Below are 17,161 nucleotides of genomic sequence, written 5' to 3'. Positions count from 1 at the left end.
ATTTTATTAAGTCCTTCCTTTCTATTCTATTCCCGATTAATTGGTTTTTGTCCACCTAACTGTTTCTTAACTTTGCGCATGTCAGCCCTTTCCGCCTATCGATAGTGGACGTGCCCCAGTGCGCAGGCACCATAATTATTGGGTTGCGTTCGATATTTTGGGGCTTTATCTATTATGATAACCTTTGGCATTTAATTTGAAGCTTTTTTTAACGATTATTTTATTTTAATTTAGCTTTATGTACATTCAAGAAGGGCTTCCAGTCTTGGAAACACTTAGCTTATGGTTAACCCAGGCATCCTTGGACTTGCGCATCTTGCCGAGAATCTTGTCCATAACTGAGCTTTGGTTAAAACTGAGGAAATCTTGGCGCATCTCCGGCCATTCACTCTCCACATCGATTTCATTTGGCTCTGAATGGCTTTTCGGACTAGAACTAGGCGCAGGGTGCTTGTGCTGATGATCGAGCTTGGAGAGAACTTCCTGGACCTGATAGAGACCGCTGCTCGTCTTGTCGCGAACAAACTTTATGCGCGGCACTTCGCCCATCAGGTGCAGCTGCGATAGCTCGTGCTGCAGTCGGCCGCTCAGGCGATTCAGCTTCTCCTCGAGCTCATCGTCGTCGGCCCTTCCGTCCTTGCCCAGCCAGTAGACATTGATGCGCGTAAAGTCGCTGGTGATCTTCACATAGGAGATTTGCACACCCCGGCCCACGATGGAATCGGCCACGGAGCCGGTGGCCAAAATGTCGGTGATGTTCGTCATGAAGACCTTGTTCAGAACGGACATGCGCCGATTGTTGTCCGGCGCCGAGTGCGAGTGGGGTGTTCCGAACTTCAGGGCGTGCTGGCTACCGCCCGGTGTGCTGCTGGCATCGGGCGACGGGTACCAGCGGCTATGGCTGCCCTTCAGCCGATTTCCAAACAACGAGCTAAATATCTTGCCCTGCCGGATTACGTTGTCTTTCTTGGTGTTTTTTGTGCTTTTACTCCGTAAAAACGCCCGTTGGTACACATTGTTGAGTGTTTGTAGCCTCACAACGCGTGTGGCTATCATTTGGCATCAATTGTATTTTATATTTATATTTAATGGATTATTTAATGGGTTAACTAAAAAAATATTTACAAAATATAAGTGTGACCTTTTATGGCAGGCCATAGAGATGGGAGAAACTGCGAACGCATCCATAATTCAATTTTGAGATAGCCATATCCCACTGAGACATGCTGTTCCAGAATATTCTCATCATCGAATTAAAATGGTCCACTCTACAGAGGTCTATTTGAATGTTGTGGAAAGCGTAATAAACTTTTAGAAATAAAATATAATTGTTATTAATATTGAAGTAAACTTTACACAAAACAAAGTTTTCAAACATATTTCTTTGACAAAACTTTCGGATCTGTAAAACATCAAAAAACAGCTTAAATTTCAGATTTCAGTTTTAGATTCTAGTGTTGTTTTGAAAATTACGATATTTTATAGAGAATAACAATAAAAACGTTCGGTTTCCATTCGTTCCCCCTACATATTTTCAGTGGAAACAACACATAATACCAATTTTTCTGCTTGACAACATGCCGTTATCGTTCCTGTCGATTATTTTCAGTAATGAAAGACCTTTAACCTACTAAATCATTGTCACAATTTTCATAGATAGTTCGCAAATTTGTAAATACAGTAAGTCCCAAAAGGTCGGTGTTTCCGAGCGCTAGCTGCATTAACTTGTGAAATCCACCTTGTGCAGGAGGATTCACGCACGTGAATATGAAAATAAACGCCCTGAAAAGACACGGATAAAGGGTAAGCGAGTAAACTTTGGAATTAACATTGCAATTACATATGTACATATATTGCGGTCCATTACTGATGCGCCTACATATATTTACCTTCCTGTTGGATTCCGCCCGAATGTGTATATCTAAATGATCGTCTATTCATGATGGCGATTTGCAGGTTGATGTACAATATTGCAATATTCAGACTCAGCGCATAACAACATCACAGTGAGAAAATATACTTCACATCCCCCAAGATGGACTCCAAAATTGGTGCAGATCAGGCACAAAACTCTGTTTACGACAAGGAAATCGGAAATAATCTGACTAACGATGAATCCTCATTTCTGGGAAACATACTGCGCGAAATCCTGTACAGCCCCATGAACTTGGCTCTACTGGCTATAATATGCTTCTTGGTCTATAAAATTGTTCGGGATCGCACTGAAGTGCCCTCCGTGGGTGTTGCGAAGCCATCTGAACCGGAGTTACCCAAAATTCGCCGTGATTTCACCGTTAAAGAGCTGCGTCAGTACGATGGAAATCAGCCGGATGGTCGCGTTTTGGTTGCCGTAAATGGAAGCGTTTACGACGTTAGCAAAGGAAGGCGTTTTTATGGCCCAGGTGAGTGTTGCATTCTAAATATAAATGTAGTTGGTCCTAACTTTATAGGTAAGGTTTTGCCTAGCCCTATTTTTGTAAATCCATCTAACCTTTAAATCTAAAGTTTAGATCCAATTTAAAAGCAATCTTGAATTTTACAATATGAATGGTAATTTAAACAAAACCGTATAGATATCTATAGCCTAGGAATGGTCGACATACAACTTTTCTAATCTTAGTTTTTTTTTGATAATTGTTTGCAACTTTCAACGTTTACGCATATCTTGCCAAATTTCATCATATTATTAAAAGCTTATCAATAACTAACCCTTTCTATACTCTGATAAGGAAACTATCTTGTCAAATTTACCAATTAACTTATGTATTAAAGTAATTTAAAATTAAGCATGAATTGCAAAATTTACCACGAGTCCAGTTATAAAAGTAAAACCATAAAAACATTTTTATATATCATAAATCTTAACCATTAGTTAATTGGAATATAACAACAGATTTTGTTAGAAGACGAAATAGAAATAAGGAAATTATTTACCATACACTTAATCTAAAACTGTGACATTTACAAGTAGAAAAGGTTTCCTTAAGTTGAGGAACTAAAACTAATGAGTGCGAGCAAGATGCATGACACCTGTGACGTAGATGCGCAGAAATCCCTCAGGTTGCGCACTAGATTGCGCTATCTTCTTGCCATGGTGTCGTGGTCACGATGACCAAATGTATTAATTTCTCTGCTTCTTTGCAGGTGGACCCTATGCCACATTCGCAGGAAGGGATGCCTCTAGGAACTTGGCCACATTCAGCGTGGTTTCGAATGACAAAGATGATTACGACGACCTGAGCGATCTAAGTGCCGTGGAAATGGACTCTGTGCGAGAATGGGAAATGCAATTCAAGGGTAATTCAATCGTTTTCTACTGTTGTCAATGTGCAGTTCACTAACATTTCGATTTCATTCAGAAAAATATGAACTGGTCGGCAAGCTTTTGCGCAAGGGCGAGGAACCAACCAACTATGACGACGATGAGGACGAGGAAAATGTCAACAATGATGATGCAGACCAAACCAACAGCTTGCGGAAACAACTACCCAAGTCGAAAACTGAGACTGATGACAGTAATCAAGAAAGCCACACTTTGCAAGGCAACAATGCAACCATAAACAACGCACAAGATGAACCAATTTCTACCGATTGTTAGCGAATTCAGGTTTTTGTTTTGCTTTTGGATGTGGCTGTAATAGTTTATTTTCGGTTAGAACACACAAAAACTAAATAACATTTCCGACTCTTTTGATGCTGCCTCTGCTCCTTGGAAACTGAGAAACTGAGAACAAGACCCAATTGGAAAACATTCAAAGAAAACACCCTAATTTGAGCCATACACAACAAGGCGTTAAATTGATCACTAACATTTGAAAAGAATTTAAAAGGATATACGAAGGTTTTTTTTACAATGTTATTCTTAGAGTGCAGCCTTTACAAAAGCTATAGTTGTTACTATATTTCACGTTGTGATGTGATCTTGTTCCATATATTATAGTAGATATTCATACACATGTAACAAACGGAAATCATAAAATTAATTAAGGAGGAGGCCAATGTGTGAGGGTATGGGAGTCATTTTCGTGGCAATATAAATTTAAATGTAACTATATTTGAAATACAAATTAAATACTTAAACGTACATATATTTTCTTGGAGGTTTATGCATTTAATGGTCCTTGTCTTAAATGCTTCCCTATAAAAACCAAATTTTTAAATTAGATGAGAGGTCCTGTCGGAATATCCTGAGATCGGACCTAAAGCGTTCTTTCTCTTTTTATACGTTCGTCCTATCCCACACGGTAATCACGCGTAAATTGAATTTAGGGAGGGGATGTTTCTGGTTAAAATCTTAAAATAATATTATTTCATTCAATCTGCGTGAAATATATTAAGAAAATAAAAATTAAATTGACAACTGGTGTATATCGATAGTTTACTTTTTTAGTTTATAAAAAAAATATATGCACTTTCTAAGTAATTTTTTTAAATATATTTTAGGAAGAATGTTAGCGCTCTTTTAAATATTAGAGTTGCTTGTTCTTGGATGGGCGACAGAAAAACACCGGATTCCAAACGTTCCTTGCGTTCGACTGCAATATTTTACACCGTTCCCACTATCCTCTAAGTGACAGTTAGGACCAGGACTAGTTATTTAACTTCCTAAAATTCATTTAGAAGTCAATAGATTCTGAGTCAAATAAACTTTCACCATTTTATAAATATCTGCTTATCTTTTAGAAAAATACTTTTTTTATATGATTTCTACTAGCATCATGATCGAAAACAGCTGTTCTACCATATAACGCACGTTCCAAAACGGAACGCAAAGCATTAACGCATCCGCAGTGGAGACCCACCACCGTTCCGATAGTTCCCAAAATGTTATCCCCCTGAAAGTGATTTTCCAAAGTTATCGAAAAATTGTCCGTCTCTGAGACTATGTGTTGGGTTCTTTGTGGTTAACAAAATTTTCGGAAAATAATATTGGATTTTATGTAAAATATACATAATTGGCGTGATGACAGTTAGTTTACAAGCGATGCATATTTCGCGTTGATGCGCGATATCGATTCTGTGGCGTTTGTTGTGCATTTGGTGTGTGTGGAAAATGTAAAAATGTAAAAATGTACGAACATTCGTCGTCGTCGTCGTATTTGTCGGTTGTCGATTGTCGGTTGTCGTATTTTGTATGTATGTAATGTACGTGCTGTGCCTGTGCTGTGCTGTGCTGTGTACTGGTGCTAACGACGCTGCGCTGTCTGTTACTGAGTACACAACATGTAGGGACGACACTATGTCGACGGGACACTATGGCCACGGCAATCGCAATCGCAATTAGAAAAGTGTAAGCGAGATGACTATTGCAGCTCTGCTGCTGCCTTCGCCTCTCTGCTAGAGACATTGTACGGAGCGGAGCGGAGCGCACGTACATATATGTATGTACAATGCTAACTAGCGCGCGAGCGCTCTCGCCTCGCCGTTGCGGCAACGACATTGTCAACTTTAGACTTGTAGACTTATAGACAATATAGGAAAGGAAAGGCAAGGAAAGGAAGCGAAAGGCAAGGAAGGCGAAAAGGAACGGAACGGAATGGAGGCATAGCGTAGAGAAAAAAAATACCGAACCGAACTGGTGTACCACCTCCCCATCTGCGTATATAAATATACATATACTCGTACGAATTTATATGTACGCACGTATGTACGCTACGTACATATGTACGTACATATATTTCGACAAGAAGAAGAAGAAGACGAGGAGGAATACGAGCAAGAAGAAGAAGAAGAGTATATGACGAATGATGAAGTGCTAGACAAAATAAATATGGACTATTTTCGGTGAATTCCTAAATCGGCGTTTTGTGTGTGTGTTATTTTTTTTATGTTTTTTCATTACATCCTTTTACATCGGCTCTGTTTTGTGTAATTCTGCTGACCTGAAAAACCAAAAAAACAAAAAAACACTGTGTTTGTTGCAAAGTGTGTGTGTGCAGAATTAAATATTATGTGTGTGTGTACAGAAAAAAGCGCAATAGGGAAGTTGACAGGAAAGCAGCAGCAAAAAGAAAACAATGATTTAAATTTAAAGCTATTGAAATGATTTTCGCGACTTTGAAGGGCCACCGGTCGGAAAATCGGAAAATGAAAATGGAATTGGAAATGCCAATGAAAAACGCAGCAGTGGTCGCAAAATAACAAAATAACTTCAAAACAGTCGGCGCAGCATCGATTTTTTCAAAAAACACGCGAATCGAAATCAAAAGTACTACCAATATATCCCAATATATTCCACTGTAAAAGCTCTCGTCTCGGTACATAACGGTATAAAAAGCCCTGCCCCCTGCAGTCCGAATGCATTGGAAAAGGTTTGGTCCAGATCACAGAAACATACATAGCTAATAATGGTCATCGATAATTTATATTCCCAAGGAAGAGGCCCTGGAACTGAGGAACAGTAATCCACTGGAAGCGATCCGCGGTAATCTTTCCAAAAGAGATGGACCCCTCAAATGCCAGCGCTAAATCAAAGACGTCTGCGTCCGCATCCGCATCCGCGTCCGCGTCCTCCAGCAGTAGCAGCAGTAGTATTAATGGATTAGGAACCCAAATCAAGCATATATCATCGCAGGAGATCGTAACTGGAACGGGGTCCTCCGGCTCCTCTGGCTCCGCTGTCCAGGATGAGAAGAGCGAGGCATCCTCGCCCGCGGTAGTGGGTCAGAATCCTCACCAGAATCAGAGTATATCGAAGGGTTCAGCGACTTCTGCCCTGGCGGTACTGCATCTTCCTCCGCCAACGGCGACCGCCTTAGTTCAAGCAAGTGCCAATATCCCGGATTTGGGCTCCTCCATGCCGCGAGCACGGCCATCCTCCTCCTCCGCCTCCTCATCATCCTCCTCCTCATCGGTCACAGATGCGACGGGCAGCGGCAAGCCAGCGATTCCCCCGGATTCCCAGTCGCTGGAGCCCAACAACACCTGTCCACCTGTGATGGCCCCCAGTGCCTGTGACTTTGACTCCGACACGGAGCTCTCCATTGTGGCAGCAGCGGCGGCCGTTTCCGTCTCCGCCTCCCCGCAATCGCCTCCGCCAGCGGTGGCCACCCTGGGATTAGGAGGAGGCGGAGCAGTCACAGTTATGCCAGCAGTGACCGGGAATGGGAATACAAACACCAATGGCCACAGCACCACCACCTCCAGCAGCAGCAACCACCTGAGTCTGAATGCCAAGCAGCAGCGCCAGCAGAAGCGCCGAAGGGAGCGCGCCCAGCGTTTGCAGGCGGAACGGGATAGTCGCTGCAATGCCAGTTCCCTGAGCGGCGGCACCTTCATCGCCGGCTCCTCGGTGGCGGCCAGCAGTGCGGTGAACGGCGGCCCAGTGGGTGGAGTGGGAGGAGGACTCCCTGCTTCATCGACGGTGGCAACGATGGGCAACGGATCGACGGCGGCTGGACCCGGGAACAACGGCCTGATCTATCACATCAACAGCGCTGGCAGCATGGGCGAGGATAGCAACAATTCGAACGGGAACTTCACCAGCAGCAGCAACGGGAGCAACAACCTGCTGCCGCCCACGGATAGCATTGCCTCGCTGCTCCTCAATCCACCACATTCCCCCGAGTGCAACTCGGGTCTGATGGCCACGCCGAGTGACAGTGAGGGCGAGTCGCTGGACGAGGATCTGCTCTCGACCTCGTCCTCGTCGACGCTGCTCCTGCCGCGCGACAAGCCGCCGCCTAGACCGCCACCTCCGGTGCGAAGAAAGCTGCCGCGATCGCCGGTGCTCGAGGAGGAGATCATCGATGGGTTCGCCATACTGGAGTTTAAGACATACGAGGATCTCGAGGTGGGTTTCTATACCTTCTTTTAACTATATTATATATTAATTATGCTCTAACCCTTCTAGTTTGCCATCAAATTGGGACAGAAGCGCAAGGAGAAGCGACTTTCTGCCCTGGACGAGCTAACTTGTACCTACAGCATAGAGGAGATGAAAATTCCAAAGGTTATCGACACGGGTCAATCGCAACCTTTGCGTGTCACCAGTCTTTCCACTTTGACCGTTAACAACAACAATCTGAATCTGAATTTGAAGGACAATCCGCAGCCGTTGCATCAACGCGGCAGCAATGTCCTCATCAGCAGCAGCAACAACAATAATAATAATAACAATAACAATGGTCCCAATGGGAATGCAAATAGCAATAACAGCAACGTGGTCTACCTGCTGCCATCGGTGAACATGGGCAGTGTTTTGGAGGCGGAAACGGAACCCAGGGATCATCATTGGCGATCTGAGTACAACCAGCAGCAACAGCAGCAGGAGCAATTGCCAACGGATAATAGCGCAAACAGTAAAAGTAATCATGATGATAATCAAATTAACAATAGTAGCCACCAAATAAACCAAACGAGCAAGCAGCAACCAGAAGTAGGAGGCAACTGTAGTGCGGCGAAAACCCAAGGAAGCAGTTCACGATTCTTGGAGAACGACAACGATTCACTTATGCTGGATATAAGCCTGCCATCGCTGGGCGTTGGTGGCTCCGCTGCATCGCATGGCCATCATGACCATTTGGACGTCGGCATGACGCCGCATCACGCCAGTTGCACTGGCGGCGACATGGCAGCCAAAAAATCTCACAATTCCCCCGCCACAAGTAACAGTAACAACAGCATTGACCAATTACATGTGACCAAATCAACGCACCAGCTGAATAATCTGATATCAAGTGATCTGGGTGGTGTAGGCAAGCTGGGAACAACGGCGGGAGCAACGCAATCAGCGCAGGTCGTAAAGGTGAGTCTTATCAGATTATAAGAGAGGCCGATCACTTATCATTGCTTTTTTATCGTTAGAAATCGAATGGGTTGGAGAACATCGAAACCGTGACGACATCAGCGGCGGCGGCGGCCTGTCGCCCTCTGGACATCCAGGAGTCGTCGCCCAGTCTACCAGCGCAGCAGCAGCAGCAGCAGTCCTTTGGGGCCACCAGCAGCAGTAGCAGTAGCTGTGTAATCAAGAAGGAGAACGAGCAAAGTGATCTTTTGAATGACGTAAGCTTAACTTCCACTGAATCCGAATCCATTTCGCTTAAACAACGTTCCCTTTTTCTTGTTCAGGCTTCTTCAATCAATTGTAGCAGCAACAGCAAAGGAAATAATATCGTAAGTACATCTCACCGGCATAAAATGAACATTTCTAACTCTTCTCTTTCTTTTTTGCAGTGTGATAATGTCAGCAATGATAAAAAGGTATGCTTTTATTTCAAGCAGTTATCTTACCACTGAATACTGAAAATTTAATTTTCTGGAATAGCTATGAATAGATTTATTTTGTGCAGTAAAGTATAGTATACAACTTATAGATTTTATAATAAATACATCATGTTCGTATTAGATGACTGCAAAATACTAATAATTTAAAAACAAAAATGCTGTAATCTGTTTTTAAAGTAAATACTTTAAAATTCAATTTATAGTAGAATAAACTTTATTAGTTTCCGTACAAAAATTTAAATTAAATGAAATTTTTTGCTTATTAAATATTTATGAATATCAGAAACATAAAATTAACTCATCTTTGGGTTTATTCTAGTCTCTGAACATGCTAAAATATTCTTCTGTCTCCCTCATTCTCGCTCATAAATAATCCATTTTGGAATATTCAAAGAAAGAATTTAAAATTTAAGATGCCTTGTGGCCTAGAAAGAATAAAGAAATGCTAGTCTAAAACTATGTCTATAACTTACGTAATAATACATCTTGTGCTTGCAGAATTCTGAACAAATGTTTGATATTGATAATGCCCCAACGCCCATGAATGTTTCCAATACTTCTTCGTGTCAGGATCGACCGACTTCTCGCAAGTTAACCGACCTTCCGCACCTCAAGAAGAAAAGTGCGGCGTGTGGAGATCGCGGAGATCGGGATAATGGCGCCTTCTCGGGAGTGCCCTTTGCCCCGTCGATGGGCGCATCGGTGTCTGCGGGAACTCCAGAGGGCGAGGCGGGTAAAGCTTTAAACATAAAAAACCCAGCGGAAAGTGCGCAAGGCAAGGCGGTTCCTTCTTCTGTTTCCCTGTCAGCGGCAAATGCATCAGAGTCCGCGAATCGAGAGCTTGGAATGCTGCAGAAATCCACGCCGGACGCCAAGACGCTCTATCCCGGAATGTGCGTTACGCCCTCCGTTTCCTCGGCAGTGCAAGTAAGTATTGATTGTATAACTTGCCTTTCAAGTAACTCATATTGGTTATTACCTACTCAACAGTTTCCCAACGTTGGAATATCGGCTGGGAATGAGAAAATCGTGTCCACAGTTGCCTCCGACTTGGATCAAAAGATTATCTTCAACACCAAAACGACATCAGTTGCAAACGGAGTGCAACAACAACAACCACGGTCAATTGTTCCATTATTATCTGCTGCTCCTGCTTCTGCTGCTGGTGGTCCTGGTGCCCCATCTCCAGCAGCAGTTACTCTAAGCAGTCCATTTGGCGCACACCAAATTGCACCGCCGAATGCCGCTGGACTATCAATACTCACTTCCGCCTCCAATGTGATCCTGGCGAGCAGCATAAAATCAAATGACAACTTTGCGCGGGGAAATAGCAGTTCCAATGGCCAGGGACTGCCGGTCAGCAGTTCGGAGATGGCGAAAAGTAACTCGGTTCCCACCTCCTCGCCGCCCAATCCCATAGTCAATGGCTTCCTTAATGTCTATCCGCCTGCTTCGATTGCTACATCATCATCATCGTCGACGTCTTCGGTGACTCCGAGCGGCGGAAGCAGCAGCAGCACGTTGCCACGCGCCTCGCCGAATGCCATGAATAAATTGGTGGTGCCGCCACCGGTTTCCTCAGCCATTTCGATAAACACCAACTATGTGGGAATTTCTGGTGGAACGACAACGACATCTGGCGGCATGGGCAAGGTGGTCTTTGGCACCGGTTCGCCGCTGCTCTTTCCGGGAGCACCGCCTGCTCCGATGTCGCATGTGGGCGCTGGCGTGCCCATGATCATCCAGGCGCCGCCCTACCGAGCACCCTACGCAAATTACCCGCTCTACACGCCCTACAGCGGCCTAACGCATGGCTCTTACCTGCCGCCAGTTTTGCCGGTTGCAGCGTCCAACATGCCGCCAACACAGCAGCAACAGCAGCAGCAGCACAGGAGCTCGGATAGTCGGAACAGCAGTCGAGAGTCGCCGGCTTCATCAACGCTGAAGGCGGCGAACCCATCGAATATTGCGATGACGCCGAACAACCTGCGATCCATAACGCCACTCAACAATAGCAGCGGCGGCGGCTCAACGCAGCCCGTTGTGACGGTGGTTCCTTCGGCGAGCAATCCGCATATATCTCATTCCCATCATGTGCCTGTCTACGCAGCCGGTGGTGCCTTTTCCACCGCCGCCTCAGCCTCAGGGACAAGTGCATCGAACTCTGGACCAGGACTGTCTACTCTCGCGGTAACCTCGCTGTCCAGTTCGGCGGCTGCTGCTCCTCCGCCGCAACCGCAACCGCCGCCGCCGCAGCACTTTGCCCAGTCAGCCCAGTTCTCGTCGGTGTCGCACATGCTGAATCCACCCCTGGTGCGCTGCGGCAATGCGCTTTATTCATCGGCCGCTGCCTCCAACTTTAGCAGCCCTTCTGTGCTGGCGGTGCAAAGTTTGACAACTGCGGTTACGAGCTCGTCATCGCCATCGACACTCTCATCATCATCATCTGTGATCCAGAAAGTTATTTCCCCCAAGGGAGAGAGCAAAGATCGGGATCCCAGCTACAGGTGAGTGTGATTTTCTGACTAAAATTGAGATAAATACTTAATCAATCGCCTTTGCAGTACAAATATGAGGTCAATGCCTGCCGTTTCGCAGGCCATGGGCCTGGGATCCTCGTTTTGCGGTTTGCCACCCAGTCAATATGGAGGTACAGGTACCCCAGTATTATCGTCGAGTTCTTCAATGCCACCGGGACTGGGAACGGGACCGGGAAATCTCTCCTCATACTCTTCAAAGGCAGCACTGTGGTTAAAGTACTCATCAGAATCTCTACATAGATGATTTTCCTCGAAATTAACATGTTTTACCCCTTTGTTTTGCAGCTCTCCTGCCAATGCAGCGGTGGTTACGACCTGTGCTCCCTCCACGCCCATCGTATCGAGTGGAAGTGCCCGGCCGACGCCGCCGCTCATCGGTGGCATGGTGAACGCGGCAACGACAGCGAGAAGTTCCTGCAATGCCATATCGCCGCTTTCCATCCCCGCCAGCGCCGGTATTCAGTCCGCCTCCTTTCAATCCTCGTCATACTTCCCGGCACCTTTGGCGCCACCACCATCCTCCCCATCGCCAGCCACTTCTTCCACTTCGTCGGCCATCATCGGCAGCTCCTCCGCTTCGCAGTTTCCCTCCTCGGTGTCGCACTCGATGAGCAGCATTGTGACGACGACGACGGCAGGAGCGGCAACAACGACCACGGCATCGTCGCTGTCACAGCCCACGGTTGCGGCGGTTACCAATGCGCCGCATCCCTTTTCAGCAGAATCGCTCTTTCAGCCAAGTAAAAGTAAGAGTCCCGACCTAAATTGTTTTAAAAAGTATCATTAAATCATTACCTTTGCAGATGATCAAGCGGACTTGCTGCGGCGCGAACTGGATAGCAGATTTCTGGATAGATCTGGCCTAGCCGTTACCCCCACGCCGCCGACATCGACATATTTACGAACCGATCTCCAGCACCAGCAGCACGCAGCACATCTGCATCAGCATCCGCAGCTGCTGCCGCCAGCAGCCTCGGCCTCATCCACTCCTCTCACGGCTGTGCAGCCAACTTCTGGACAAATCTTTCCCCCGCCACTGTTCAAGGATATTTCGAAGATGTCCTCCGTCGATCCGCAGTTCTATCGCACTGGCATGGGACTGCCAACGGGCGGCTACACGGGCTACTCCTCAGCGGGCCTGCTGCACAGCGGTTTAGGGGGGCCAACGCCGTTCATGCCCCCCAACCACCTAACTTCCTTTGCGCCCAAGGTGAGGAGATACCATGTGGGGTTAAAAAATAGCATACCTATTAATCTATATCCTTTTTGTAACAGAAAACTGGTCGCTGGAATGCCATGCATGTGCGAATCGCGTGGGAAATCTATTACCACCAAAACAAGCAGAGTTCCGAAAAGACCGGCTTTCCGACGGCCTCGTCGAGCGCATCTTCGATCAACGCGCCACTTCCGCCTGGTAGCAACCTCATCAGCGGCGGCGGCGGCGGAGGAGGCGGTGGTGGGATGCCCAGTGGAGCCAACACGCCGGTGAACAGTGTGGCCGCCATTCCGGCGGTCGGAGGCGGTGTCCTCGTGTCGAATGGTCCTGCATCGGTGCTTGGCATGAAGACAGCGCCGAATATGGGCATGAATACGCCGCCCCAGCATATTCTGCATCGGGCGAGCGAGATGCCGCCATCGGCCGCCTTTTCAAGTGGTTTGCCCGGCCGCTTGGCCTTCGAGGCCTCTCCCCTGGCTGCCAGCTTCATTGGAGCTCCCCCTAGTCATATTGGTAATATATATATGCCTAATCATTTCATTCTGTATCCTAATCGAGATTTTATCGACAGGAACCGCTGTTTCCCCGTTTGGACGCTATGTGACGCCGTTTGGTTTCACAGGGCTCACACATTTCGGTGGCCATTTGGACTCGTGGAGGTAAATACAAACAGCACTATTCAAAAAGCAGTAAAATCTAAAAAATTAAATGGTAACATTAGTTGGTTTTTATTACAATAGAGAACTATTTATTCGTACTAGATTGGGTTATTACTAATAAGTGTTACCTATATAGATATGTATAGAAATATATGAAAAGTATGTTTGCTTAAAAAAATAGTTTAATTTTTATAAGTTAAAATAAATCTTTTTTTGTAAGAATAATAATATAATATAAAGTCTATTAACTCATTTTTAAATACTGAAGAAAATACATCTTTTTTTGTAAGAATAATAATTATATATAAAGTCTATTAAATCATTTTTAAAGGAACTATGGCCTTTAGTTCGTAAACGTTTTATTGATTTAATTTTAGGGTAAATATACTTATACTTTTAACTTAATTTTATTGTATTCTGTTTGTAAACTATATAATTATAAACTTTAAGATTTTATAAGTATCCCATTTTAATACACACTTGATCTTTATTTCCTAGGACGAATGCAATGCAACGGAGTGTGGCGTACCATCCGTCGGCTGCTTCGGCGTCCCCCAACTGGCCGGTGAAGTCGGATCCCGGCCTGGACAACGCGAGGCGCGAGGCCGAGGAGCGCGAACGGGAGCTGCGGGATCGCGAGCAGCGGGAACGCGACCGCCAGCGACGCGAACGCGAGGAGCGGGAGCGCAAGGAGAAGGAGGAGAAGCTGAAGCGCGAGCAGCAGGAACGGGAACGCGAGCGGGAGCGCGACCGGAAGGAGCGTGAGCGGGAGCGCAGGGAGATCGAGCAGCGGCGGGAAATGGAGCGTGAGCGAATGCTGCAGCAGCAGCGGATAAACGAGAGCAACAAGCAGGCGGCAGTCCAAGCGGCGGCTGCCTCGGCGGCGCCCGTACGCGATCGCTCGCCGCATCGCAACGTGGGCGAGCTGAACACGGAGATTCGGATCAAGGAGGAGCATCCGCGGACCAAGGACGAGCAGGATGTGATGCTGCTGCGCGCCTCGGCGGCGGCTGTCGGTGTCGGTGGCGATCCGCGCTACCATTCCTCCTCGCTGGCCCAGGCCCAAGCCCAAGCACAAGCCCAAGCGCAGGCGAATGCAGCTGCCGCAGCGGCGCACCATCATCATGCCAACTTCATGGCGGCCAGTCGCCATGGACTGCCGCCCCCACCATCGCATTTGGCCCGCAGCATGATGCCGCCCACGCTGAGTGTCGGTGGACCCATCACACACTTTGGTGCTCCAGCACCGCCTGGCTGGGGCATAGATCCCTATCGGGATCCCTATCCCATTCTCCGCTACAATCCCATCATGGAGGCTGCGCTGCGACACGAGGCCGAGGAGCGGCAGAAGGCGATCAACATCTACGCCGCCCAATCGGCGGCCCATCTGCGCAGCAAGGAGCCCAGTCCCATCCCGCCCTCAGTTGGTCAGTTGGGCCCGCCGCCGCCGCATCATCGCTTGCAAATAGTGTCCAGTGTTCAGTCCTCTGGAGTTCAGCAGCCTGGTCCGCCGAATCAGCAGCAGCAACAGCAGCAGCAGCTTTCTGGTGGCCCAAATATGGGCAAGAGCTCGGGGCCACCGACACCAGTCAGCATTCCAGTCCAGCATATGATCAGCGTCGACTCGATGGGCCAGCCGCAGTCGGTGGCCGCCAAGAAGGAGGCGGACCACACGATGGGCATTGTGGCGAATGCTGGTGTGGGCCTCGGTTCGGTGCCCGGCGGGGTAATCGGAATATCTCCAGTGTCGTCGGTGGCGCCAAGTCGATGATAGGATTACTAACTAAATTGTAAAAGCGAATAAGACAAAGAAGTTTTCTAAAAATTTCAATCACCTCCACCAAAATGTCATCGTACGCAATACGCAGAGTCCCATCCTAATTACCTCCTCCCAGCATCATTTTGAGCCTGAGAGAACACCAATAAATGAAGCGCAACGCTTTTGTAAACTATATAATTCTTGGAAAACATACATACATTAATTTGTAACGTAACGTAGCGCGAGATGAGAGGAGAGCAGAGGAGGAGATAGATGTTTGTGGCAAACAAAAATCAAATTAAAAGAGGTTAAGACTTCCTTATACTTCAGACCTAGCATTCAACCTAAGCACTGAGTCCCACATTGGCAAAATACTTTCCTCGATCTTAATATGGTCGCGCGTTGAAACGTACGTCACGTCACATAAGTAATACGAACTTTACTTATTTTTAATAAATACAAATTACAAATTAAAAATTACAAATTACAAGCATAAAAGTAACTTTAGGTTCGCAAATTTAGTTTAAGCGTATTTGTATTTGTATTATTTGTATAATATAAGCTTAGGAGCAGCCACGAGACATGTTGAGCAAGAAATTAATTATAATTTGATTGTACATATACATATATACAAAGAACTCTCATAGTTATATGACATCAACATGCAGCCTATGGAATCCAAACTATCATGCACATGATACATAACTCTATGTATATCAGTGACAGCTTCATTCCCTTTGTGCATTACGTGTTTAAGGACTAATTATCATATATGCAATTTATGTAAAAATTGATAAAACTAAAAATAGAATCATTACAAAAAAAACAAATCCGTTTTTCACTGGCCTATGTTTTTGGGTTTTACTTATGTGAATCCAAATGATCGGGACTTGGTCAAAAATGGTCCCACAACAAAAAGGCGCACTGTTTTGGGCAGCTTACAACCTTATAATTAATATCAGTGCTCTTTTCGACTGATTTAGGAAAATTAATTTTCGACCCAATTTTCGCATTTTTAATAAGGGGTACCATCATGATTTATTGCAAAAAATTACAAAAATAAAAAATTTTCAGGTTGAAACGCCAATCGATTTAATAACGAGTTCAACGAGGTATGACATTCCATATTTGGACCATTATTTCCATTGTTGTCGCCAAAATACTGTTTGTTTTTGGGGCGGAAAATGTGGACATTGATTTTTGGTAAAAAATCGATTTTTTTATATTGGATTTTTTGCTGTAACTTGGGCAAAAATGGTCCCAAATCAAAAAGGCGCACTGTTTTGAGCAGCTAACAACCTAATTATTAATATCAGTGCACTTTGCGACTGATTTGAGAAAATTAATTTTCGACCCAATTTTCGCTTTTTTTGTAAGGGGTACCATCATCATTTTTTGCGAAAAATGGGATAAATAAAAAATTTCCAGGTTGAAACGCCAATCGATGGGGAATTTTATTACGAGTTCAACGAGGTATGACATTCCATATTTGGATTATTGTTTCCATTGTTGTGGCCAAAATACTGTTATTTTTTGGGATGGAAAATCGGAAAAAATAATTTTTGGCAAAATTTCAATTTTTTTATATTGGATTTTTTGCTGTAACTTGGGCAAAAATGGTCCCAAATCAAAAAGGCGCACTGTTTTGAGCAGCTAACAACCTAATTATTAATATCAGTGCACTTTGCGACTGATTTGAGAAAATTAATTTTCGACCCAATTTTCGCTTTTTTTGTAAGGGGTACCATCATCATTTTTTGCG

General features: G+C 45.5%; 3 protein-coding genes across 6 annotated transcripts; 2 read left to right on the top strand and 1 right to left on the bottom strand.

Annotated features, from left to right (window-relative positions):
* Positions 1-148: 148 nt before the first annotated feature.
* On the bottom strand, positions 149-1,120 carry LOC108056677 (putative ribosome-binding factor A, mitochondrial). The gene has a single exon (XM_017140558.3). It carries the CDS (start codon positions 1,054-1,056, stop codon positions 247-249), a length of 810 nt encoding a protein of 269 aa, XP_016996047.2. The 5' UTR covers positions 1,057-1,120; the 3' UTR covers positions 149-246.
* Positions 1,121-1,477: 357 nt separating this feature from the next.
* Positions 1,478-4,080, top strand: MSBP (membrane steroid binding protein). The gene is made up of 5 exons (XM_017140728.3): positions 1,478-1,680; positions 1,748-1,803; positions 1,957-2,402; positions 3,145-3,297; positions 3,360-4,080. Exons 3-5 carry the CDS (start codon positions 2,036-2,038, stop codon positions 3,596-3,598), a joined length of 759 nt encoding a protein of 252 aa, XP_016996217.2. The 5' UTR covers positions 1,478-1,680; positions 1,748-1,803; positions 1,957-2,035; the 3' UTR covers positions 3,599-4,080.
* A 789-nt stretch (positions 4,081-4,869) lies between these two features.
* On the top strand, positions 4,870-16,217 carry tay (tay bridge). 4 transcript variants are annotated; one of them, XM_017140621.3, is made up of 14 exons: positions 4,870-4,969; positions 6,064-7,792; positions 7,853-8,746; positions 8,806-9,003; positions 9,070-9,114; positions 9,175-9,201; positions 9,724-10,152; positions 10,216-11,732; positions 11,790-11,981; positions 12,051-12,511; positions 12,569-12,975; positions 13,041-13,494; positions 13,553-13,640; positions 14,139-16,217. In XM_017140621.3, exons 2-14 carry the CDS (start codon positions 6,443-6,445, stop codon positions 15,409-15,411), a joined length of 7,335 nt encoding a protein of 2,444 aa, XP_016996110.2. In that variant the 5' UTR covers positions 4,870-4,969; positions 6,064-6,442; the 3' UTR covers positions 15,412-16,217. The 4 variants fall into 4 exon arrangements, with proteins under 4 accessions (XP_016996110.2, XP_070075405.1, XP_070075404.1 ...); XM_070219304.1 differs by having other exon boundaries at positions 4,880-4,969; positions 6,376-7,792; XM_070219303.1 differs by having other exon boundaries at positions 4,896-4,969; positions 5,967-7,792.
* Positions 16,218-17,161: the final 944 nt, after the last annotated feature.

Source organism: Drosophila takahashii, chromosome X (assembly GCF_030179915.1).
Source record: "Drosophila takahashii strain IR98-3 E-12201 chromosome X, DtakHiC1v2, whole genome shotgun sequence".
Classification (NCBI taxonomy): Eukaryota; Metazoa; Arthropoda; class Insecta; order Diptera; family Drosophilidae; genus Drosophila; species Drosophila takahashii.
This window is presented reverse-complemented; position numbering and strand designations above follow the sequence as displayed.